This window comes from Aythya fuligula, chromosome 2 (assembly GCF_009819795.1).
Source record: "Aythya fuligula isolate bAytFul2 chromosome 2, bAytFul2.pri, whole genome shotgun sequence".
Classification (NCBI taxonomy): domain Eukaryota; kingdom Metazoa; phylum Chordata; class Aves; order Anseriformes; family Anatidae; genus Aythya; species Aythya fuligula.
Window position 1 is genome coordinate 91,474,763 of NC_045560.1, and position 27,831 is coordinate 91,502,593.

The 27,831-nt window shown below is 38.8% G+C and overlaps 1 protein-coding gene across 1 annotated transcript in view; it reads right to left on the bottom strand.

The window, feature by feature from the left end:
* The window catches only part of MOCOS (molybdenum cofactor sulfurase), a 219,855-nt gene that overhangs the window by 112,906 nt on the left and 79,118 nt on the right, over positions 1-27,831 (bottom strand). The window contains exon 4 of the mRNA XM_032181110.1: positions 21,724-22,362. Within this exon, the coding sequence (XP_032037001.1) occupies positions 21,724-22,362 (639 nt within the window). The remainder of the gene's footprint in view (positions 1-21,723; positions 22,363-27,831) is intronic.

A 27,831-nucleotide genomic window follows, 5' to 3' on the forward strand; every position in this document is an offset into this window, starting at 1 on the left:
AGGCGAGGGTGTTGAGGAACAAAAGATAATTTTATTTAGATTAATCGACCTGGAAGTAAAAGGTGATCTCGACAGCTGTATGATTTTATAAAATGATGTTAACAATAAAAATGAAAACACCTACCTCCGTGATTTTTTTTTTCATGTAAAAGTGCAAAAATTCTCTCTGCCTCAATCATACCAGACAGAAAAGAATTGTCAAGGAAGAAAATTGCACAGTGACATTGTAATGCAAAATAGTCATTTGACAAACTCAACATGTACCAATACAGTATGTCATCCATTCTCTCTTGTCAATAAAAGCACTTTCATAATTCAACTCTCAATGAGCATGTAATCCTCCGATACATCTCCTGGTTGGAAATATGTTGAGGTTTTGTATACACTATGGGGAACTCAACAGCAAGTCCAAGACAAAATGGCAGCACAGAAGTTCCACGGAATTGTAGAAGCATGGCAAAGAAGTATGTTGTCTATAAAAAGCCCACCAGAGCAGTTTCTCTTAGTTTATTTACCAACCTAAGACTAACCAGGGCTGAAATGAAAACAGTTACTCTTCCACTACTTGTTTTTTTCAGGTACAGGTATAGGGACATGAAGCCAGGTGACTGTAGTCTGTAAAATGATAGGATCTCTGATGTGAGAAGAAATATCCCATAAAAGACCAACCTGTGCTTATTCCAAATGTACGTGTCTCTTTAGACTTGCTAATCACTGGAGAGAGCTAAATACAGCAGAGAGCAGGTAACTGCGTGAAGGGAATTCATAATAACAGAGAGAGGGACAGTATCATCGCACTTGGAAGTATGCTTAATACTATGCAAGTAATTAAGTACTTTGCAGAAACAGTGCTAGGAAGATGGCAAAGTTAAAAAAAAAAAAAAAAAAAAAAAGGGAAAAAATTCCCATCCACTGAGTTGACGTAGGCTCTGACGGGGCAAAAAGAGCACAAGGGTGTCCCATCACCACCATGCGATGGTAAATCAGCACTCAGCATAGCCAGACCACACCAGCTGCCGGGTACTCAGATTTCCCCATGTGAAAGGAAAATAGTTTGCATTGACAGAATGGGAACTCCTTTCCAGCATAAAGTGTCCCAGCAGAAAACAAGTATGAATTTGGAAAGAAAAGGCAGGTGGAGTTGTCATTCACAAACATGGTATACAGGTTATAGAGAAATGCAGGAAGCATGTAGGATGTGTGTATGAAGCATAAAGTCTAAAACACCAGCTATCCAGTATTGTGGTGAACAGAGGAATCTATGATTGTAAATTTAATTCAATAATAATCTTTGCCAGAGAGCAGAAATCTGTGATTTCGTACAAAAGCCCTGAACGCCACCTTAAAATGATAGAACTGATAGGTCATTGCAAAATTTTTCCTTCAAATCAATTATTCATAGAATTAATTCCAAATGTATCTAAGATACCTCAATCTCTTAGCATATGTAGAAAACCCTGTATTAAACCTAACAAGACATGTCATTCTGTAGTTTGATACATCAGCCATGCTTTTGGAAGACGTCTTTCCCTCACCCTCCCTTCCCCATATATGTAAATGTTTGCCTTACTGGATATAATTACTGAAAAAAATCCAGTTGAGATTAGATTTCAGTTATAATTAATGATGAATGTGTCAAAGTATTATGATGTTGTTTATCACACTGCTTGCAATGTAATTTAGTGCAATAATACTAAGACTTGCTATGTGACAGTTATTTAGCATCTAAGTCTTCTTAAGATGCTCTGCAGAGTATCCTGAATGCTAACTACGGGAAGATTATTTTATACAAAAGCTGCTTCAGGCAAAATGTAGTGACAAGTTGCTAGAGCCCAGCAAAAGCTCTTAAATCTTATGTCATCTACAAGCTGAAATATAATAATTAAATGATCTAGACATATTGTAAAGCTAATGAGAAATCCAAAGGATAAAATTAAAAACTTACATTAATAGGGCAGCTTAACCATCGGGGGAGAAAGAGGGGAGGGTCTTTGTTCTTTCTGTTATAATTTCTGAAGAGTTATTTTCCTTTTAAAAGTGTACACACAAAAGATGGAAAACTAAGATCTTGGGGGAAAGAAAACGTATTAACTTTGGATGCTATAAACTGCTCGGGGTATTTTAAGGTAAGTCTTCGCTGTCCTGTTTTGTTGTTGTTTTTCTCTTTGTACTCTCCAAATTCATTTTCTTTCACCTCAGACCTAGCTCTAAGAAATTTCCCCCTCTCAGGGGGTCTGTTGAGCATTTGTGTGTACGCCTGTGAGCCTCGTAGCGGGACTTGGGCTGCGTTCTGCCACGGACGTGCAGGTTTGCCCTAATGAGCCCTGTTCCAGCCTGGCCCAGCGCTCCCGGTCGCCTCAGTTTTGAGTGGAAAGCCGTGGTTTTCCACGTCTTGCTCATGCCAACTGAACAAAAACAACTGGTTGCGGCACATCTTTATCAGGAAGTTAGAGGGCACAGAGAGAAACATCAAAGAAGAAGTTCATTATTTTTGCAGTTAGGTTAGAATTAAGATGTTTTAATGCTAGGTGTAGTCAAGATGCAAGGTTGAGTTTAGGTGACCTTGTGCAAGCAGAGAAAATCAGATCATGTGGGGATGTTCTTTTCAAGCTGTGACATGCTGAAAATTCATATTTAAAATCAAAACTGCACAACAGAATTATTTTGCTTTAAGTTTCCATTACGCAGTAGCATTCTGTGCACGTATCACATGGCATTTACAGTTCACTAATGTGTTGTAATTCCATCCTCCAAAACTCAAATACACTTTAGGAACTCAATTCTGTCCTCTGATTAAAAAGCACACTTCTCCACAAGTTTTTCTGAAAACAAACCAAATACTTCAAGTGTTTACAGCTCAACTGAGACACAAACCACGTAATCTTCCAGAGAGTTCTGTCATTGATGTAGAAACAACTCTTAAATATCACTACTTTAGTACAAGTCTATAAAAATACATCTTACTAACCTACCTGCAATTTCTTTTGAGTTATAACTTTTAAAAATAATTCATCACCTGTGTTTTCATAACAAGAACGTTCTCTGCTTTCTAGGGTCTTTCCCTAGCCAAGCAAACTAGCTCTTTCAAGGGTATTTTGTGTCTAACATTGCATTATTTTTTTGAGAAAGAATATAACATTCCGCCTAATGCAGTTTTGCATTTACTAAAGTTTTTAAAGCTACATTTGTTATTGGAATTCAGTCCTGCAGATAACATGTTTAATAGAACTTGACTAATGTTTTTGTTCAATTAGCTATCATATCATCAATTGAAATTCTGGTGCTCAAACTCACTGGAACCATTTCAAAGGCTCCTTTGAGAAAACCAGAATACATTAGTGAGGTAAGTGGAAGATTTTCAAGAGGTACATCATCCGATAGTGGCACATCCATCATCACAAAAAGCTTGGAAAATTTTACGCTGTGCAAAAAGAATCAGCATTTTTTACCACTTTATATCACCATAATAACAAATGCAAATGAGTGAATGGATAGAAGACAATATTGATTATCCACTGTGATAGATATTGATAAGCCACAGGGGTGCTGGCAAAACTTGACCCTCAAGGAGAACTTGGACCCAGGCCTAGAGAGTGAGATACTGATTTCAGGTTGAGCCCCAAAGCTTCTGAACTGTTCCAGTGACACCCCTGCAGGCTCTACAGGGCAATTTACCCAGGACCAGCCTCTTCCCTTCCACGCTCGCAGGTAGTTTTGACCAGGCAGCGTGTTTCTGCTGGTACGATGAGACGGAGCAGCATGCTGCTTGCTCTTGCTCACTGCACGGGTGCTGGCACAGAGGGTTGGTGCTCAAGGGAGACCAACAGGAACCCATCCAGCATTCTCACTACTATTTCTAGTTGAAAAATAAGTAAATAAGGTTTCCATTAATAATAAGGAAGTCAGATCCCTCTGCTAACCCTCACAAGGCCAGCTCAGTGCCCCACCAGCTGATGGCAGGGAACAAGTTCCCAACTCAAACCTTTGTTCTGACAGGGGCGTTCCCATAAAGAGATGAACATGAAAAACAAGCAACATACTTGAGCCTAAATGAAGATGTCTCTCATCTTTGTTCACGTGCTTTCCTCAGTCAATAAAAAACAAACTTTAGCACAGCTCCTACTGACCTTTTAGTAATGCCCACACTGGGAGGATAAACACTATTCTGCTGTTCAGTGAAGGTGAACTGGAGCTGAATAGAAAAGTGCTGGGGTTCCCGTTCTGAAATATTACAGGTTTTGTTTTCAGGTGCTGGGAATAGCACTACTCTTCTGCCAAATAACGGCAATGTTGGCTTTCAGAGTTTAACACCGGCTGGGGAAATGAAATCCACAGCCACTTTCAGAAATTGTGTTAAGCAGCGAAGACACTTATCCTACATTCAAACAAATAAAAAAGTTTATAGAACTTGAGGAGGAAAGATGATCCAGATCTCTCAAATCCTAGGTGCTTCCTTTAGTCATAGGCTATTACACCTTTGTGGAGTCACAGTACACTGGCAGACTGTGTACAAAACAAAGAACTGCAAATAATCAATACTGCATACATCTAACACACAAAGCCAAACAGACGGGTTGTCTAACAACAGGATTTTATCTGGAATAGGACAAGAATTCCCTAAAGCAAGTAGAGAAAGAGAAAATATTTAGTCTCAGAGTCTCTGAAAAGCATAATTAACATGACTTTTTAGCATGTGAGGAGTGCTTTAAAGAACCAAGGGACTATTTGAAGCCAACATAAAGAAGATACAGAATAAAATCTGTTAAAAAAAGCACTATCACCGTCTAGACTGTACTGTACCTAGCCTCTATTGGTCAGCAAAACTGTGCAGTGTTTGAGGGGCATGTGACCAGATAACATCCTCTTGTTAGCATCAGCTGAGCTCTTCATGAGTAACAGCAATGGAGCACCACAGAGAACTTCTTAATTTGTCAGACACAAAATAAACAGCCCTTTCTTTACTCTATCTATATCACTTGTTCTCCTTTTCTCATTATGAAGAGCCGATGAATCCTTCTGGAGTAAGACAGCATAGGTGTAGTTCTTGAGAATACTAAGTATTCTCATGAATGAGAATGAATGAAATGTATCTACATTTATCCTTGCTGTAAGCAAACTAGCATATTCTAGCTGGTATAACTCTTGGGATGTTTTGATACATACTGATTAGCTGATGGCTAATATTTATGCTAAATAAGGGCCAAGTTTTTGCATGGATCCCTCCTGGAGACACTGGATCCAGATGAAGCACTGTGGAAGACTTTGTGCATACCTGGAAAAGCATCTGCTGTCTTTAGCCAATTCCTGGGTCAGAAAAAAAATGCAGCAGCCATACATTTCTCTTATTGTGTAAGGACAAATTAATTATGCTTGCCTCAGCAAAGGTAATTTATAGTTAAGGAAGCAGCACTGTTAGCAACAAACAGTCTCTTTAGCCCAACAGAACATAAACTCCACACTGGGTAAAACATCTTCATCTGGGAGGCTGGTTTTGAAGTCGAACAAGCTAAACTGCATTATTTCCTGGTGCGAAAACATGCTGATATAATTGTCTTTATTTAAGCAAAAAATGTCATAAAGGACAGAAAAATCCATGTTTACTTCCAACATAGCTAAAATCTCATTCTTCAACAACGAACACATTGTGGCAAGAGGAGGTTAGAGATAAACTAAATTGAATATAGCGTAATTATATATAATTGTAATTAGACTGGTAATTATTTTTCTTAAATTCAGCTTTTATCAAATGGCTGAGGAAATATTTATAATGTAATTGTTATGCACACTGGCACAATCGTAATTCACACTGCAAATACACGGCATTCTCTAAAGCTTTTCTTAAGAGTCAAGTATAATCAGGGGATTGTAAAACAAAACCAAAAAAACAATGGAGAGAAAAGAGAAAAATGAGTCAACATTTCACTGGGATAATCTTACAAAGAAGATCATAAAATCCTAATTTAAAGAAAGGCCCCCAAAACTGTCACTAGTATTTAGTCATAATGTCAACATTTCCTACCAATGCAAGGCTTCTGCAAACAGGATTATTATTGATACATCTCATATATGCCAAGAAGGTCTTATTCTCTTAGGATGCTGCTATAAGGCAAGGCTAAAAGGGAAAAGACAAACTTTGAACTTTTCAGTCATAAAGAAATTCTCATTTTAAATGGTAATCAAATTGCCAGGGTGAAAAGGATTCAAGGTTTTATCACTTCATTGACTGTATTTTCCCTGCAATCAGGGAATTAATTGAAATAAAAACACTACAATACAAGGTTGGAAATAGTACAAGGTAACACTGTCTTCTTGGATTGGCCTAGAGACTGGAAGAAGACCCAGCAGGGACCTGAGCCTCCAAACCAATTTGTGTCTGTCTAGGTAGGTACATTATTAAACAAATAGAGAAAACACAACAGAGACAACGCCTCACTGAATTTTAGTTGCCTGAGGTCGCAGAATCAAGTTCAGCTTTGAGTGCAAGATGCTGTCTAAAAATCAATCATTAATCTAGACACTGTTCACTTACACTGGGTATACAAAAATTAAAAAAAATCATTTTAAAAATGATACTGCTGACTGTATGTCCTTTTTCCTATTTCCTTTTAGGATTACAGTTCATTCAAAGGTACATTATACATATATATATGTACATATACACATATATATACACATATATACATATGTACATCTTACTTTCCTCCTGCTCATTTTAGCTTAATGTCACACTACAATTGTCAGGAAAGTCTCTTTATTTTTTCCTCTTTTTTTCCTGCAAACTGAAACAGATGCCAAAGATATTTTCCCCTATGGAAATCAGACAAATGGTACTGTCATTGCTTTCTTTTTTTCCTGGAGATTTGTAATGCATATAGTAATTATTTCACCATGGGATGTCAAATCACTGTGGTATATGAAGCCACAAAGTCTCTGTTGTAATTGATAAGTATATGTTCCAGTGCAAATGAAGTTACACTACGCTTTGTTTTAAATTTAAGAACTGAATTTCATCGCCACAATAAGGCTGTTCCCTAGAAAATACACTTTGTTAGAATTCTGCTTTCAGCTTAAGGAGAAGTGGACAAGAAGCAGAAGGCAGTGTCTGGATGTTTATTTATTTTCAGGGGAGAACCAGCCAAAGCTGCCTGATTTAATGGTGTCTAAACCTTGTTATGCAAGTTCTATAAAGAGAGGCAGATTTCCCAGCTGTAGCAGTCAGACCAGTAAATTAGGTTACTGCAGCTGATGAGCCTTGCCTCACCTACATTTTCAGCCTGTCGTGACTACAGCCGCTCCGCCGTCTTTCTGAGTCCCAGAGGAAAGAGTTTGGCTGAACACCTGGGGTTACAGCGCCAGGCACAACCTGGACCACAGGAGCAGGCCTAAAACTGTTATTCCTCTGGCTTGTAAAACGAAAGCAGTTGGGTTCAGTGTCTGTGTTTTGGCCTTCTTCCTAAATGATAACTTTGACTTAGAGATCTTGTCATGCATTTAGGTTTGCAGTGGAAACTGAACTGGCATGAGAAGAGTGTAAATAATATTCTCCTATGAACACTCCAAAAAAGCAGTGTGCGCCTGGTAATTTATCAATGTGAAATGAAGCGATCAATCAGCTATTATTACAGAGAGAGGTAAGGTTCACATTATTTATTCTGAGGACAGTACCGCTCAAAGACTTTGAATTACAAGGAGCTCTAGGACAAGTTCACTGGGTTGATATGCTGATGCTTTCTGTGCCATCAAGTCCTTCCAGTGCTTCCTAAACTTAGTCTGTAACTGTAATCGATACACACCTCAGCACAGCCCAAAGAAGAGGTAAAGACGAGGAGCAGCTTCTACTTTTATTTTCTATAGAGTGAAGTCTACAGAGACGCTGACACAGTGGTGGTGGCTTAGTCACACAGAATCAAGAAACTGGTCTGTCACCAAGCATGGGGTCCAATGTCCCTGTTACTTCGGATCTTAACTACAGACTACTATTTTAAGAAGGTGCTAAGGAAGAAAGACAGGTTAAAGGAAAAAATACTCATCATGCAACATGCTGCATCCGTACTTGTGGTTTATTGTTTGGCCACTAGTTCACGAAAAAGCTCACTAGTGATCTACTCGTGTTCCTGGTTGTATGTATATGGTTTTCCTTTTTGTATGTGTCATCTGCATCTTAAAAATGCGTTGACAGTATCATTTGTGGACATCAATACAGTGATAGAATACTACTCTTCCTCCTCCCCCTTCAGGACACCCACACAAAAGCAAATTTGACAGACTTGTCAAGTGTTTTCACACCTTTTCAACATGTCGCTACAGATTAAAAAGTATCCCAATGAACCCCACACAGTAATTAACGATGGCCGGGCTTTCCTTGTTAAGTTACAGAATCACAGAATTTTCTAGGTTGGAAAGGTCATCGAGTCCAACCTCCAACCTAACGCTAACAGCCCTCCACTAAACCATATCCCTAAGCTCTACATCTAAACGTCTTTTGAAGACTTCCAGGGATGGTGACTCCACCACTTCCCTGGGCAGCCTGTTCCAGTGCCTCACAACCCTTTCAGTGAAGAAGTTCTTCCTAACATCTAGCCTAAAACTCCCCTGGCTCAACTTAAACCCATTCCCCCTCGTCCTGTCACCAGGCACGTGGGAGAACAGACCAACCCCCACCTCGCTACAGCCTCCCTTGAGGTACCTAAAAAGAGCGATAAGGTCGCCCCTGAGCCTCCTCTTCTCCAGGCTGAACAAGCCCAGCTCCCTCAGCCGCTCCTCGTAGGACTTGTTCTCCAGGCCCCTCACCAGCTTTGTCGCCCTTCTCTGCACCCGCTCAAGCACCTCCATGTCCTTCTTGTAGCGAGGGGCCCAAAACTGAACGAGGACTCTTAAATTAATGGATTATTAATCTTTAACTGGGGAAAGCAGCAGAGATAAGAAAAGTTTACTTAAAGAAGATGTTCTGCTGAGAATTCTTACGATCATATAAATTTTTAACATTCCTGAAGCCATTTAAATAGCTGAAGGTAGATCTCGTTGGCTGTTAAAACTGCTTCATTAACTACAAAATGATCTCTTCAAGATTCACATTCCCCCCTTTAGCTCATAATTTAAATAAACCAGACTAGGATAAGAAATCTTCCTTTATCTTTGACTCACAGTTCTGATTGCCAAGCATTTGTGTTCATCAGGCAGGAAGGGAGATTAAGTGCGAACTTAATCAGTACTCCCTGCATGACAGAAGCATGTGTTAATTTACATTTTCCTGCACATGGAGATGTGAAATAAAACCCATATTTGCTATATTTTAAACGCAGTTAGAGTATAAAGTTGATTTGTCGAATAACCTGAATTCCTGGAAATAGTTCATCTTAAGAAGCAGAACATCCACTCAGGTGTGCACACTGTCACACCCAGGATTTGGTGGCATTGTTAATAGCATGCATGTATTAGAGAAACGTCTAGAGAACACGAAACTAATATATCTTATATTTAAATTCCTATACATATTTCATATAAATGTAAACTGCAGATGTGCTCATACCATGGACACTAGCTTCAGATACTTTATTCTGTGATAGAAGGACTTACAGTAAATATTTAGGATGTCTCCTACAAATTGGCACACCAACCATTCAGAAGACCATTCTCTTTTAATAACAGGAGCTGCATAGCACACAGTTTGATTCGCATTTTGTACAGCAGCTGAGCACATACAAATGTCTTCTGTGGTGGACTTCAAGTTTTCCATCAGTTCCATTAATAATGTTTCCCTGTGCTCTGTTGTGAACTTACATAAGCAACACAGTTTAAGGAATACGAACAAGAAAATCATGAAGGTGCTAAACTTCTTGGTAATTGGTTCTTGGTAATACAGTCATATTATTAAGATAAAATTGGCTTCATTATATTCTGTTACTTAAAACGTTTCGCAGGCCAAGTACTTTATAAAGGTCTGGCTGAAAGTTAGTCCTGTCACAACATTTTAGTCCTCACTAAAATTTAACACCGCACCTCACATCTGTGTGTGCAGAGCTCATTGTAAAGCTCCATAACAAAAAGCTGGAAGAGTTACTGCTGCAAGGAGTTGTTCCATCTAGAATTTATATTTCCAGGCCGTCAAAGCTTGCAGGCAGGAATATTTCCTTAGTTATCTGTCTACTGGTAAATCAGCCATGATTCGTTGCTTATGTGCGTCCTTATATACATTCACATACATCAAAACCCTAATTCTTCAGAAAGTGTCAGCCAAAGGGCATGTTCCTGCTTCTTTTTGTTGATCTAATTTAATCATCACATTCATTAAATGCCAGGAGCGTAATTTTTTATGAACAATGAGGGGGGCAGTTTTCCTGCTCATCCCCAATTCTGTAGCAATCTGTCTAGGAAAATCAACTAGAAATGTCTAGATAGAGAATCAATGAGAATTCATGTATTTTTAAATCTCTTTAAATGATTAAAAGGAATTAAATTTGGCATATGGAATGTAATCAGAGGTCTCCTGTTGAGCCCAACAGGAGATGAATTGGGCCATGAGGCCCCTACACAGCGGTTTTGTCACTCTCATCCCAGTGCACTCATGCTATTCTCATTTATTGCATCACGTTTCTGAAAGCCTGCAAATGCTCTTCCTAAGATTTTAGCACAACAGAGTACAACCTCTCCAGGGCTAAATGTGTTGTGCCAGCAAAGGGCTGTAATAAAGCAGGCAGAAAAACTCAGAAATTTGAAATCTTGAAAGCTACGGTAATACAGGAATGAGAAAACGCTTTGATGTTGCATACACTGAAGCAGCTTTAGTGTGAAAAGTATTAGTAAAAACAGAAAATTTTGATGCTAACCATAAAATTGTGACTATATATTAAAACTTACCCAAAATACAAGTTACATGTAAATTAAAGGATAATTGTGAAGTTTCAACCAGATAATCCATTTTGACTGAAAGATGTCTGCTTTTTACATTAGGAAATCACCAAAAGTGATGCTTTCCCATGAAATATTTGCATTTCAGTGAAACACCAGTCAAACTTTCAACAAATGGCTTTAATAACACTTATCAGAAGGAGCATGATGTCAAACTTTAGACAGGTTCTCATACCTTCAGATAATAATTTTAAAAGAAACTACAACATGACACTATTTGTGGAGTACTTAATACCTTCAGAAAGACAGCCATGTGTTTTCAGCATGTAATCTAGAAACTAAAACAGCATCCAAAAAATCTGATGTCTAGCTAAGGAGATTAAGGGTAGGAATCACTGTCAAACAACACTCTGTTATCCAATTTGGGTCTGAAGAATAAGATTTTCCACACAGGGAGAACAAACTAAGATGAAAATATAATAAAATAACTGTGAGCAAATGGCTGATCTCAAATGACAAGGAGTATTTTCAAAAGGCAGATTTTTTATGTGACATCTACAAACCTCCAGGAACATCCAGGTCATTCAGAAAACCATTGATACCCAATGGAAAGCAAGGTGCTTTTTAGGATGTCCACCTAATCCAACAATACTGAAACAAATCCAGAAATAATGGTGAATGGATTTATATATGAGGGGATTATTTTGAACCCAGATTTGCAATATACAAGACAGACAGATGGAGCCATAAATATATATATATTTTTAAAATAAATATATAATATATATGCTGTATATACAACGTACAGCATCCTTACCATCTTACACAAACCAAGTTCTAATTCAGACTGCTGTTGGGCCCAAAATATTAATGTCTCACTGAGTTACTGGTGCTTTCTAAATGATGCTGGCATTCAAATCAGTATGAAATCTATTTCTTTAGGAGAAAGAGCAGTCTCATGTGTAAACATCAGATGTGTAAAACCTCATTTTGAAAGATTTCTGTCACCCAGGAATATGATTTGAACTTAACCAGAACCGAGTAGTCAAGATGACACTATAAAAAGGTTACCAAACCATGATCAGTACAAGATGATTAGACATAACGTAGTGTCCATGTATTGGTATTCCACAGTGAAGGATTATATTTTTATATCTATATACACGCTTCTTGAATTTAAGAAAAGCTCATCTAAGGTTTATTTTATCTTTTAACTTCTGTTTCTCAAGACAAACACAGAAAACCTAATGCTAACAGTGACTCTGGATCTTTATTTTGAAACACTATCTCAGCTAACACATTACAACAAAATATAGGAAAAATTTAGCTATACAACAAACAAGACATAAACATAATCTGACATGAACAATATCCTGCTTTAATACGGATGAGGGCTTCAAAGTGGCTGCACTCATTTGTATAATGACAGCAGAAGAGCTAAAAAAATATTTTAAAAAAAAAAAAACTTCCATTGTATGTGTTAACTGGGTTGCTGTTACTCAGCAGTAATTTATTGTTTTGTTCAAAAAGACAGACCATGCTAAATCTGTCACTGACAGAATGCCATTTTTCCTCATGTAAACTAGCCATATATTAGTGAATACACTAAGACCTATCAAGACACTTCTAATTTAGGCCAAAGTGAGTGATAAGGACAGTTAGATTCGTACTAACCACTTCCTAACAGTGGATGTTACAAAGAAAATCTACGCAATTTATATTGCTGAACTCACAAACTGTTGGCATCAGCAGCAATCTAAAAAGAAAAAAAAGTCATTTCAGACTACTACCTGGAGACATAACTGCAAAATGTCTGCCATAAAGGATGAAGTAGGAGATACAATCCACTCAGTGTAAGTACTTTCACAGCTGTAACTCTAAAACTTTTTATCATAAAATTCACCAAAAATAAAGCTATTACAATCATCTGACACAGCTATTAAGCCATAGCAGATGCTATTTGATAATATAAATGCCTAGATGTGGAAAAAGTAGATTATAATAACGCTAGAGAATCCCTCTGAATTTTTTAATTGAACACGAACAGACTGAAATGTGACAGCCAAGTGTTTAATCAAATTTGAGTATTTCCTATGTCAGTAAACGTTTAGATGTGAAAGTCAGGAAAAACTCTAAAACCTTTTTTTCCTCAAGAGCATCAATATTTTCCTTTTTCTTATGAATTAAATCTATTTGAGAATCCTGTAGATGTTTCTTTCACGGGTTCCCAAGAGCACAACTGCCAGATGCACTCTTGCATACATTTGACTAGTAAGAAGATGAAAAAAATAAAAATAAAAAAAAATCCCCACACTTGTTTATGCAATCTTCAAATACTAACCTGAATGAGCTCATCTAAACATTTCAGCTGCTCTGGATTTATATAGCTCTTTTCCTGCACTAGAAAGCCAGTGACTACTGAACTTTATAAAAGGTAGCTCTCTGTAGCTTAATTATAAATGAAATATAAAATAATATGGATACCACATAAGAAGTCTCATAATCAGAGTCATTAAATTTAAGATTGTTTTCTGAGTCTTCTGCTATTAACATGCAATCCTTTATGGGCATTTCAGCTTGCTCTCTTGCATTCCAACTCTATTTAGACTGCAAAGATATATCCCCTTAAATGACAAGACTTGTCTCTGATGCTACTGACAAGACTAAGTTTGATCTTCAAGAACAACTTTCAAAAAAGAGTTTAGAAGCACGATTCAGAATGGAAGGAAGCCACTGAACTGAAAAAGAAAAAAGGCAGAGAAGGTGAGAATCTCCTGAAACTTTATATATATGGTTTTCACATGTATATATGAACATATGTCTCAGTCTTGAAACTTTATATATATGGTTTTCACATGTATATATGAACATATGTCTCAGTCTCCTTCAGTGGAAAATTTATGACTGGTTCATAGATCTTAAGAAGTCCATGCACAACATACGGAAAAACACTGATTTTTAACACCTTCTTCCAGAGAAGTGCAAATGAAAGGAAGCAAGAATGGTTAACATCAACTCATGACACTACAGTGCATTTGTGTACAATGGAAGAGAAGCTTCTTCATTTTTGATCAGGCATTTCCTACATAAGCTTAGTATCAGTTTCTATTAGAGGGAGATGCTTATTCACTGCATAATGATTGTTTGCATTAAGGACAAAACCTGAGAAGAAGTAACCTAGCCCTATCCCGTTTTGGAAGAATTTGATTTGGATTGCATTTGGCCAATGTTTTTAATTATCAGCCACTTCACCTCCCTTTGCCTCCTTCCCACCAAAAGAAAACAAAACAACCCACACACGTTGTAGAGAGATAAGATGAGCTATAAAGGGAGTATTTTGAGTTTTGTTTCCAAAAGGATACACACAGAAATACAAGCCTTGCAATTAACATAAACCTATTTGACAAGCTGAAGTCTACATTAATATTCAGACGAGTTTCTGGTCAGGAGATGGACTTAAACACAAATTGTTGAAACTGAGATGGTTCAAAGTGCAGGAGTTTGTGCTGAGGGAAAATCAGTACCAGTTCCTGCTGGGCTCCTTTCCACCCTGCCAGGTGTGCAGCCACAAGACCCTCGAGGGCTTTGGGTCTCTGGGGAGGTGCCCAGGGCCCAACACGGGGTTCACAGTCCCAGCTTCTTTGCCATACCTGGCAAACAAGATATCCATAAGGGATCCAGCTTTATCGGGACATGAGGAATTAAGCTTCATCTGCATAGCAGGAGAGCCTGCCAGCCCCAGCTCCATGCTTGACTCCTGTCTGTCTCTGTGGTGGGAAGCCCAGAGGGCCCGAGCAGTATGGCAGCCATATACACTAATTGGACTTCTTTACTTCCCAAAACAGAATTGCCAGAACTCTCTTGCTCAGTGCTAAGGATTCATGAGGAAAAGCCCTTTGCAAGGTGGCTCCAGAGCTGTGCCCGAGGGAGAAGCCCACCATGGGCCCTGGGCCTCCAGGAGCAGATGCCCCTGCCCAGCTGCCATCCTCCCTCACCACACCAGGGCTTGGGGTGGCCACCCGTGCGGACACATTGTTTCAACTATTCCTCCGTTTTTGGCATCTCCATTCTACTTTTTACTTTTCTATTACCTCCTGCCTTTCTCCCTGCTCATAACACCTCTTTTTTATTTTTTTTATTTTTAATGAAATGGAAAAACTAAACCTCTTGTCTCGGCCATTCCCTACACTCACAGCTTCCTTACCACTTTTACTGTGCTTTCGCCATTTAGTCTGAAAGATTTCTGAAGTGGGGCACACTCTTTTGGCTTTGATAACACATCTGGCTTTGATAACACATCCAGCATGGTGGCATCTGGGACCTGGTACTGGGATCTTCATATATTTTGAGCATGGAAATAAACAGTAGCAAAACTTTTGAACCCTGCCTAACATAAATCTAAACATACTCTAACATATCCTAAACATACTCTAGCAAGTTATGGCTCAATTTATATTAACTACATTGGGATGTAAGAAGGGACAGACAAAAAATTTTAGTCAACAGTTGAAAAGTGGAGAGTTGAGGAGAGGGCTGGAGGCTGGCAAATGCTGTCAGCAAAGAATTACAGGAATTAAAAAAAAAATAAATAAAAATTGCCACTCTTTCCTAAAAACTTCAGGCGTTCTACTTTGAAATTGTTAATCAGGAAAATCAGGGGCCAGGCATGCAGCCAACAGGTGCTCCCACCTGAGCTCAGTGCTTTTAGCCCATCTCAGGCTGCACTCTGCAAACTGAGATTCAAGTGACTCCAAAGGAATGAAAAAAAAATCAGTAACCAACTTGGAACAATTTCAGCATCATCGTAAAAACACTTAAAACATACACACAGATGCCAGAGGATTTGGAGCATGTAAAAACTAGGTTAAAATAAAGTTAAATATCTAAATTGACCCCCTGACACTAGTTACAGCTCTTCAGTAAATCTGCCTTAACTTGTGCTTTTGTCTCTAAGACTGCAGGAGTCAAACAAAGCGCATTGTACTAATTACACACTATACCATGGAGTATTTACAGCAATTCCTGTTCCCGAGAACTGCCTGAGGTAGCAAAAGCTTTAATTCCCCCATTTTGAAGTAAATCAATGCCTTAACATTATCTGAACAGGATTTGTATGTTGTAAATATCATCTGGGTCAAAAAGCCAGTCTCACTCTTCTACATGCTAATGTCAAGTACACAGTATAAATGGTAAAGAAAAAAAAAAAAAGTGATTCTTATGCTGAACAAGTTAACACTGTTTTTCCTCATAAATCAAACAGGTTAATCAATCACACACATAAAATCTGCAAAGCACAAGAAAAACACTACACAATAAATTTATCACCAGAAAATGCTATACAATCCCAATATCTGGTTCTACAAATTTATAAAGCTTCTCAAAGACTTAGGGCAAAGGTTCGATTCTAAACTTGAGTCTAAGAAATCCCTGGGGTGAAACTGTATCTCAACAAGTTGCTCACTGCAGTGATTGCAAATAGGCATCTGCGCTCAGGCAGGATTTGTGCTGTATTTGATCAAAGTACAGTCTAAATTTCTTTGCATTTATGTTTTTTATCATTATTTTTTTGCTGAGCACTGCTAAAAAGCATGGAAGATCTACCATACCCCCACCCAAAAGCAACATCTCCCACTCATACATCCCTACTGCAGATTGCAGCCTAGCACAAAGACACTACAGTGTGACTAAACTTAATATTTACATTGCTGAGAGGCAATGTAAATTGCCTGGCATGGATATCTCTGGCACTGTGGCTACAATGCATTGAGGACCTGAGCTGGTTTGATTAAAAGTAGCTTGGGCATCTGTAACTGCACACAGCAATAATCACAAACATTTAGACATTAGACACAGAATATCCCGAGTTGGAAGAGACCCACAAGGATGATTGAGTCCAACACCGATGCCTGTCTTTTCTGCGTGCTCCTAGTACTTACAGCTCTGAACCCTGTACTTGATCCACTTCAGAATGGGATTTCCCAGCTGTGCACCAGGAAAGACTGAGAATGAAAACACACCTCAAGTCTTAATTCTCCCCAGGACTTAGTGACGAGCTTACTCAGGAGAATGCTGCCTTCTGTGGCTCTGGACTCTGTAAAATATGGGAGTGGTCACTTCAAAAGCAGAGTGGCAGGTGGTTCGTTTTCTTCAGAAATCTCTGCTGGAAGAGCCTGGTGGCTACAACTAACTTTGTACACCAGGAGGTATCTGTCTGAACCTCTGCAGGAAGCAAAGAGACATTGAACTGGGGGTTTTGGAAGAACTTAACCACCAATCTTCTCCATCTGTGTAGCTAAAAAGAAATGTGTCACCAGGTGCTCAGCCAAAAGGTCAAGAATAAAGGCTGTCCTGAAAACTGACAGGGGTTTTTAAGTTAAAAGGTTGAAAATATAAATAAAGACATCTGAAGGGTGCACAATTGAAAGGGGGGGGGGGGGGGGGGGGGGGGGAGCTGACTGATGGTGGTCCAAGTCACTGTTGGTTGTATTTTCTCCCCAAAGTGTTACCTACATTGCTGCTTCTCTCTTTGGGTGGCTGGTTCCTAATCCAAATTCACAACATTTTTTTTACATGTTTGGTTGCACTCTACAAGCATTTATCAAAGGCACTGCTTGCAATTTATGCAGGATTCATCAATCTAAGGTAAATACCATGGTGAATCAAGAACAAAAGTGATCCCCAAAGGATTACTTCTGGCTCACCAATTTATAATTTTCAATTTATTCTGGCTGTGTTGAGATTTTGGGCAATGAAGCAAACTTCATCACTGAAAAAAAAAAATCACCTAGAGTATTAGACTGCTAAAAGACATATGAATGCCTCCTCAGTGGTGGGATTTAGAAAAAAAAGTAGAGCAAAACTTTCCTTTATATTAAATAATGAAGAAGTTAGCTATCTGTAGCAATGGTTGGAAAATAAACAAATACATAAATATGGAAAATGTCCACTGCCGCCTTGCATATTTCTAAGAAATAACAAAATATTTTTTAAGAAATAACATATCGTGTGATGTTCTTTAGCAGAGACACTTCAGCAGAGAAGGGAAAGAGTATCAGGTCACTTGAACCTTCTTACAGATATTCAGAAAGCAAATATTCCATTTTCCTTTATTTTTCCACAGGTCTTGCTTTGAAAAACAGTTGTAAAAGGTTTCAGAATTAAACTATCAACTAGATGAAAGTACTTTGTCTTTCAAACAGGGACAGCAGCTGTGTGAGATTCCTACCCAGTTCTACTCCATGCCCTCAGCCTCTCATCGCTGTGGGACCGGTATGGAACTGGCTCAGTCTCAAGTCCCAGCCTGTGGCTGCAAGAAGTCTGCCAGGTGCAGGGCCAGCTTCATGGTGTAAAAGCTTGTTCGAAATTAGGTGAAGACCCCCTATCACTTCCTACATACGTCATCTGGAAGTCATCATTTCTGTTTGAAAGGATGGTTGTTCAGGAATTTTATGTATTTGGAAATCCCTCCATAAGCAGGCCTTTTGGAGATCTACAAAAAACTCAAAAACATGGAAGTAACATGGCAAAATGCTTTGAACAAAAAGTACTAGCCACCGTGGAGACATTTGAGCCCGCTGACTGCATTAAAATAGTCATAGAGAGTTGGACAGAGCCCTACATGTAGAACCCAGGGGCACAAGCTAGACTACAAGGCCAGCATCAACATAGGTATTGTGCTGTACCCGACATGGTTGCCAGTCCTTTGGTGATTTCTCAGCACTACAAAAAATTTCAGGGCAATAAACCAGCACCTGTCACCATATTCTTTCTTTCTATACTAACAGAAACTAACAGTGAAACTAAATTTCAACCAGAAAGACCAGCTTTTTACCAAGGGACTCTAAAGCTGCTCCACAACCACCATCCAGCCCCAGGATATTGACACTAAATCTTCATAAACAAAAACCTACCGCATCAAGGAAAAAGAAACCTTTGCTGCTGCTCTGGTTAAGTACACTGCATCATAGACTACAAAAGTGTGGGTGGTGCTCTGGGGCTGTCAAATCATCCAAACAACAGAGACAAGAACCACTCCAACTGGTCAGGGACAAAGTCACGCCATCTGGATTTTCAAAGATGTTGAAAATGCATTTGGGAATGAAAAACACACAACAGCTAACATGCTGGTCGGCTGCGATGCAGATATCCAATTTACAGACAAAACAACAGTGCCTTTTCTCTTAGTCATAAATTCCAGAATGATCTGATTCTGAATAGCACTCCCAGATACAAAAGAAAAATAGGGCAGATGATGAATATTTTATCACTGAATCCTTGCTATATATAATCATATTATTTTATTATCTCATGCTGCGCAGAAAAAAACATGGGAAATGAGGCTAGATTTGTGAATGATAATAATAATTTGTCAAGCTGTTTGATACAAGAATGAAAATACAATAAACATGATTTTAAAAGTTGAGATAGGAAGACTGGTTACTGCCATGAAATGGGAAAATATGGAAGTGATTTAAGGGCATTAAAGGAATCTAAGAAAGTCTGTGATAGAATAATTTATTTAGCAAAACCAACAAAATAAAGTACAAATAACACCAGCAAAAGCTGTATCCATTAAGACAAAAGAAAACAATTTTGACAGTCCTGGGAAGGAAAGATGGCCATAAATAAGGTAACAGTAGCTTTGGCCATGTTGGCCTGGTATTTCATCCAAAGTGTAGTTCTGTTCCTAATTGCTCTATCTCTGTGTATTTTATTATTAAGAACATACTTTAAAAACATAACAAAGCAAAACCTCATAACCTCTGAATGGAAAAAAAAAATAAATCTGAAATGAAATAGCCTGGAGAACACTGATTGAGATTTTCAATGCTGCTGTTTTTAATGTTTTCAGGGAAGGGTTTTCCTCATTCCTGGCCTGTCTTTGAAAACTTCAGGCCTTTGTAGGCAGGACTTTAAGTCTCCACAGTTCACAAGGGATTATGGATGGAATCAATCATGCTCTAAACATGAACCTTTAAAAATTAGTTTTTCAAATAAAAATCAAAGCAGTAGATGAGGACCAAAGCAAATATTTATCAATGTATGAGTCAAACTGAGTGACACTTTGGAGTCTAACAGGAACTAGCATCACACATCTGGGTTCAGGTGTCAGATTTGATTATTTCAGTTAGGTTCTCTCATAGCAAGATTAGACACTCTGCACCCAGCCTGAGAAATCAAATTGGACAAATTCCCTTGTTTATAACCCTGTAGTAGAAAAAGGTTAAAGCAGGCCTTTCTTCTGCTCCAGTAACAAAAGAGCCCTTGAAAACAGTGGGAGCCGCAAATATCTGAAAGACTTGTAATTAGTCAACCTCTGAAAACTCTTGAAAAAGATAACAGAGACGGAGCTCCCTAAAGGTTCCCACATACCTTTCTCCCTTTAATTAAAAAAAAAAAAAAAAAAAAAAAAAAAAAGTATAAAAGAAGAATTGAGATCTAACACACATTTCAGGTATTTTTATCTGCTATGCAATATCAGGAGTCGTGTGTCAATTACCTCTAGAAAAGCTACTCAGAAATTACAGCCTGCCCAGGTCAAATTAAAGCAGGTTTTCTCCTTGGCTTGCAGGTGTTGCAAGGGTACCAGTGGATCCCATGACTTCTGTGCCCTTTCATCCTGACTTGCAGTGAGTAATCCCGCTGCACTTCAAAGCCTTGTTGGCTTGAGTAAAACAGCAGCAGAGCTCAGAACAGTAATGCATCCTTGTTGTTTTTATTTCTAAATTAATGGATTAACTGACTGTTCACCATACCAATGTTCATTTCAGAAACATGGCTTCATACTGCAAGAAGCAACCAGCCAGTGCATCTACCAGTCCAGAACTAAAGCCCCTAAAGCAGCACTTAGAGCATACAACTAGGAGAGCTGCACACACACAAAGCACCTTTAGGCATTATTACATACACGCTGAAAGGACACATTTACATCGTGGGAGATGCAGGACTTTGTGCTGCTGAATACACATCTATAAACAAATGCTAGGCATGACTGGCTGTGCTTATCCCCTTTATGCTTCCAGCCACTTACAAGGACTATTATTCAATACAAAATGTTGATCTCAAGCCTTCCCTTTGTGTGGATGTATTGGATGTGGGACAGGAAGGAAGCCCCTTCACTACATTTATGTAAGCTGGTGATGGCATGAGGGACAGAGGGAGGGAGATCAAGTATCACTGAGAGAGGTATTTCAGTATATTAAGGGACTAGGGAAGTTTATCTATCGCCTTGTATTTCCTTATGTATTTATGTTTGACCTCTGTTAGGTGTCCTCTATCTTCTGTGGGAGAGCTTCACAGCTTCTCCAGAATCTCAGTCCTGAAATAAGAGTGCAACAAATGTATGTCCTTGGTAATTCATCTTACTGTGTGTGATGCTTCAATAAAGCTTCTCCTGAGGGTAAAGCATACTAATTTGCCAATGAAATATACTGCCCCTTCTTTCCGCTTTCACTGTGGATCATTATAGAGACTGCCCTTACTTTCCATTTTCACTGGGGGTCACTCAAGAGAGTGATCAGCCTTGGCCTGGCTGGTCCAGATGCACGGCTTCAAAACCAAATCAGTTCTACTGAGGTACCGTACCTACAAATTAAATAACGAGTGGAATAACCATTATGTCGCTGGATGGTGAACCTTTACATTTCTACTGGTTGTGGCAAACTAGATAGGGGAAGGAAGTTGGTTATTTCCGATAACATCTTTCAGATATGAAAAATAATACTAAGAAGAAATCAATTAGATGTGAAACATCTATTCAACTGCATAAAGCAGCACAGGTATCACAGCCCAGGGCATGCACCAAAACTACTACATTTGTCTAAAGACAACAGTATCAAAAAAAAAAACACCCTGTTTTGTTAAACAAGGACTTACCTTTCTGCCATGGATTTCTTTGGGAAGTAAAAATCCGCTCCTGCGAGGTAGGCAGCTGCAGTTCCACCTCCGAAATAGGTTTTCCTCAAGAGGGGGGCAATCCGGTTGTTTACCAATAATGCTCCTAAACCAGTAGGAAATCCAAAGATTTTGTAGAATGAGATAGGGATAAAGTCAGCTTGGTGAACTCCCAAGTCTAACAGAGAACAGCTCACATACGAAGCTGCATCCAGAAGAACAAACCACTTCCCTGGCATTTTGATGGGGCAGAGTTTTCCAGATTTTATGTCCTGTATCCATGAAAGGGGATATTTGGTACCAGAAAAATTGCTCTGAGCTGGGTAAGAGAACAGATGAGGTGTCGTGCAGTTTTGTTCTTCAGCTGGTAACCAGTTTTTCTCAGATAACAATTCCTTTGGTTTTACAGGAACAGATAATACATTCATTGAGGCAGTTATCCCCCTCATACCCACCACAGACGTGTGGCTGTCAGTTAGGTAACAAAATCGACTACTGGGTTGCTTCGAGCCTTCAGGCATCCATGGGAATGCTTCTGCTACCAGTTTAAGTGCAGCTGTGCATCCAGATGTGAAAATGACAGTGTAATCTTCAGAAGTAGTGCCAAAATGTCGCAATATTCTGGAAAAAAAAAAAAAAAAAAAAAAAAAAAAAAGGAAAGAAAAGAAAAGATTCAATTATTTTCTGCTTTTTTTTTTTTTTTTTTTTTTTTCCTAGTTTATTACCATGTGCCTCATCTCTGGAAGTGTTCAAGGCCAGGCTGGGTGGGGCCTCAGGCAACCTGATCTAGTGAGTGGTGTCTGTGCCCATGGCAGGAGTTGGAACTAGATGATCTTTAAGGTTCCCTCCAGCCCAAGCTGCTCTGTGATTCTGACATATTCTCTATTCCCTCAGCATAAATTCTTCCACTCTGACACCTAATTTAAATAGAAGTACACAGGTTTCGCCAAATAAACTTCAACAAGCAAAACCAGAGTAATTCTGCCCACAGGAGACTTTTTCCAAAGCTGCAGTGAATGTGGCTGAGTTTTTAAGGACGGGAGCCAATTCTGCTTGGCTGTGAACAGAGTGGCCAGTCCAGTCCCTCAATGGGATCAGAATTAAGCCTGCATATGATTAAAATGTACATACACTGACCTTGAAATAGACCATTTATCTGCACAGGATTAGTTTCTGGGTTTTCTGTTTGATTGTTGTTGTTATTTAGTTTACAAATTATCTGGAGCAGACAGAGTATCTTTCATTCATTCAAAAAAAGAAAAAAGAAGACAGCAACAAGCAACAGATTTACACACATAAGGCTGTAATCTCTGTTGTCCACAAAGACAGCCTAAATCAGATGCAATACAATGTCTTTCAATGAGCCAGACTAAGAAAACTTAACCGAGCCATTTTCTTGAGGCACGCCTACACTACACACTTGCTGATGCCCGGACAGCACCTAGTTGGCTCTAAACTATCTTTTGTGACCCACCAGCTGTTGGTACCCAGGCTAACTTGCACATCTCTTACAGTATTACGGTGCACAAGACAGACTGGCATCAGGTTTTTGCAGAGGTTGAGGAGCAGCATTAGTTCTGTCACTTTCCTTATATGACAACCTGATGAACTTTTTCTTAAAGAACTTTTATTAAAATCCTATTAACAGGAAATGTAACAACCATTTAGGAAGATTGGGTGGATGAAGCAAACCAAACAAAACTGAACCAGAGCATAAATGTTGCTGCTCAGAGGTGCTGTCTGGCTTTCAAGAAAGGTAAGATGTTGTAGGGGTCCTCAGAGCATCTCTCTTGCTGCAGAGCATTTCTGTGAACAATGTAAAGTGTCATTGCTCTCCAAGCAGCTGGTTCTCTGCCCTGTGCAATTCCAAGGTACAGCCCAGACTCTGGGTAATCTATAAACCCTGGCCTTCAATGTGTATCATTAGAAGTTTGCATGTTTTATGTAACAGGAGATTGCCTTACTAGGGCTGGCATTTAAATGTTCTATTTAAATGCAAGTTCTTCAAAAGGTTATGTGGCAAATTCAAGCTAAAATTTCCTGAGCCACGGAACAGCAGAGAGAAATGCCTCAAAGTTTTGTGTGTCCAGTCTGAAAGATGAATGCTACAGGCAAAGAATGGTAGAGCTAGGTGTGTGCTGCAGTCAAAGTTCTGGCAACGGGAAAGGAACAATTGCAATGACTTTGATGATTAGGAATAAAAACTGGTCTACAAAGGTACATTGAAATAATATTGACAATACATCTGTCTGCTGTAGGAAAGTCTTGTACTGGGAAGCACAAAACGCTTCAGATGGCTTCATAATCCTGGTGAGATTTAAGTTTCTCCAGGACTTCAGTTTTTGAGATCTGATGCAATTGTGGGGAAGTTTGTGCTGCCTGGTAATGAAGAAAGAACTTCAGATTTCACAAAGGACATCAGCAGGTCATGGATTTTAGCTTGAAATGTTTTGAGAAACCCATCTGAAAGAAGTCAGAGATCTTTCTGAAGTAGACCTGCCAGGTGATAGCTGCAGCAAGCATTCACAGCTCCAGACTTCGTTTTTAAAGACCATTTTCAGAGAAGCCAGATTTCCTCCTTAGAAACCACATTAGGGATGAAGACGGGGATAATCACAGCAGCTTAGTGCAGGGAACTGAGCTACCAGCCTGCTCCATTCATCACCATGCCCTGCCCTTCCTGGTTGCTGAATGGCATCCACTCAACCCATCTCCTGCAGCGAGCTCTGCAGCCTTCCCCACTGCTACCTACAGCAGAGCTGACTGTAGGAACCTGAAACCCTTAACCCAGAGAGCAGCCTCTGCTGCAGTTAGCCTAGCTGCAGGGTTACCACTTACACCAATTGCCCTGAATTTCCTTTATTCTTCTTTCCCTTCATTCACCAAGAAACGGTGGGCAGCAGGGCAAGCAAGAGTCCTACCTTACTTTTTAGGCAGGACAACATTAGACTGTGTGGTTATTTATTATTATTTTTACCTTGGGGAAAAAAAAAAAAAGGAATTGGAAAGAGTTGTTAGAAGGCCAGGTCTTTGTGGTTATGGACATGTTTACATGTATTATTTGATGTGGCTTGTTATTTATTTTTTTTTCCATACACTGCAGTCATTGGAAAGGTCCTGGAATCATTATACTGATAAAAACACAAACTACAAAAAGGCTGTGCAATTTCCAGAAAAAAAGTCAACAAAAAATTATTGAATTTTCTATGTTTTCTACCTCTGTGACACTAAGACTAATTACATATTCATATGGATGTGCACTTAGAGAATACCTTTTGAGTTAAAAAAGCTGGGTTACAGGAGCAACCTCTTGATATGTAGTTTCCTTTCATAACAGTAAGCTGACAAAAGCAGCAATAAAAAGCACACTGAAGACTCTTATCAAGTCTGTTCCTCTTTTACTTTCTGTGCTTTCTTTGCTCTCTTCCTCAGTCAACCTCTTTGTGCCACACAGGCTGAGTGGGAGGTGAGACAGAGCCAGGCAAAATGCCAATTTTACTAAGGAATAATAACCTCCAGATCTCCACAGAAATTGTACTGACTTGCCGCAACACTTAATTTGACCAAAAGACACTGGAAAATGACAGTAAGTGGGATGCAGGTATTGTGGATCAGGATTTAATAACAGGATGCTGTTGCCCAACTATGAAAATCAAAGCCAGCGAGTACTTTTATAACACATTTTCACGACTTTACAAAACAGCAAATAAATAACTAGATAGATAAATACATAAATTTGGGCTCACAAGTAATGACAGCTCTATGTTTAAGTCATAAATAAGAGACAAAGTTCAAGCACATTAGTAGTATTTTAGCTATATTTAGTTTTTAATCATTCAAATTTAGAAACAGATGAATAGTACTGAAATAAAATCCACAACATAATATTGATATATTTATCTATTCAGTTCATTACCAGAAACTGACTTTCACATGAAAACGATCAAGCTTTAGGGCAAAATTTTCAGAAGTGCCCAAAAGAATTAGAGCCATTTTTTGGTAAAGCATTTAAGTTCCTAAAGCTGGAGGAAAAAACAAGTTACTTTTCTAAATGCCTTCAATAGGAAATAGGTTCTTTTGTGAATCTCATTAGGTACCTATTTGCATTTTGGGTCATAGAACTGCTATGACTCTAGTACTTGTGAAAGAGGTAGGATTTTCAAAACCAGACATACATTTTTGGCTAAAGTATTTCTGACATCAATAAATAAATAAATAAATAAATAAAGCAAAAGCGACAGAGCCAAAAAAAATTTCTCCTGCAGAATGACTTCTGATGTTTTCAGAACAGATGAGCTATGAGCACCTCAGGATGAGGTTTATAAAACAAATCCCACAAACTCCTGAACTACAGAAGCATTACTATGATAAAATCTGAGTACTTGGGGACAGAAAGCTGCAATACCTCTGAACGACTTCTGCAGACCCCAGCACTACATCCTCGCTTTTGACATTAATATTGGGAAGCACTGGCTATTACACACAGAATTCCTAATGCTCTGTGTCTTCATGTAAGACGTACCCCATTACAGGGAAATGCATAGAATCATAGAATCATAGAATCATAGAATATCCTGAGTTGGAAGGGACCCTTAAGGATCATCAAGTCCAACTCTCGACACCGCACAGGTCTACCCAAAAGTTCAGACCATGTGCCTAAGTTCACAGTCCAATCTCTTCTTAAATTCAGACAGGCTCGGTGCAGTGACCACTTCCCTGGGGAGCCTGTTCCAGTGTGCAACCACCCAGTTCACCTTTATTACACTCCTGGAAGATTTATAGCCATATATAAGGTAGTTGTTGGCAGCAGGACTAAGGACTTGCAGAACAAAACTGATAGTTTGATCTACTATAGCTCACAGCTGCGAGCAGTAGTAGTATTTTATATTATTACAAATTTCCACTTTTGAAAGAACTCTTTGGAAGAAAGGACTAAGACGATAATTGTTTCATTAAGCATACTCATACAGCTGTGTCACCACGGGGAAAACTGCAGAAAGGATGAGAAACCTGACTCAGTACCTTGCTTCCAGGCTGGCAAGGGAGGGAAGAAGGCACGTGCTCCATCTTCATCATGCATCAAAGGCAAACCCTGCAACTTGCATTGCCCTGCTGTGATCTGCCCTTCTCCTCCTCCTCCTCCTCCTCCTCTCACCTCTCCAAGAGGACACAGATCAAACACAAGGCAGTCAATAATGCAAGAAGTGCATCAGCTGAATTAGCTGTTGTTTAATCCTTTTAAAAAGCTACCATAAGAGTTTTGTATCTCCATGAACACCATTGAGCCAAAATGTCTTACTGTTCTGAAGACAACAATGGCAAGGAAAGTCAACTAATTTCAACCAAGCTTGCTGTCTCATTTCATACACTTAATATGCACCTAATTAATAATGGGCTTTGTATTTAAAGTTATATATTAATTATAATATAATTATAATATTATAATATATTATATATATTATTATAAGTCTGATATTCTGAAGGAATAGTCTTATTATCTAACTTACCAAATACAACAGCCTGAATTAAGAGCTTAATTAGAATTAGACACTCCGAATTGCCACTGGCAGCTCTGCAGAGGGCACAGGCTACTGATTCATTCAGCTACCTTAGGTACATAGAGTCACCCAAGGCTGGATGAAAGGGTTGTCCTCTAAGGCTGTCACCTAGCTGTAGCTACCTCAGGTTAAAAAACAAACAAACAAAAAACAAATAAAAAATAATGTTTCTTCTCATAAATAGTTCTTCTGTGGCTCTCAGCAGCAGAGCAGGAGCAGTGCTAGCACAGATACAGATGTCCATATTATACTATTTCCATTATAGCCTCCCAAAACTCTGTTGATTTACCTGTTTTTTCCATACTTCTAGACTTTAAATACTTCAAAAATATGCTTTATGCCAGTTCCTCCACTCTCTTCAAATTTACCATTTTGCAAAGGCCTATAAAAAGCTGAGCAACTTATCTGGCCATGTTTGCGTTCTTCCATGTTAGCTATTTAACAGTTGAAGTTTAAGTAGCACTTTATAAAGGCTCCTTTTCAGCTTGCATTTATATATTAAAAATATTTCTTATTATAAAATGTTCCATTG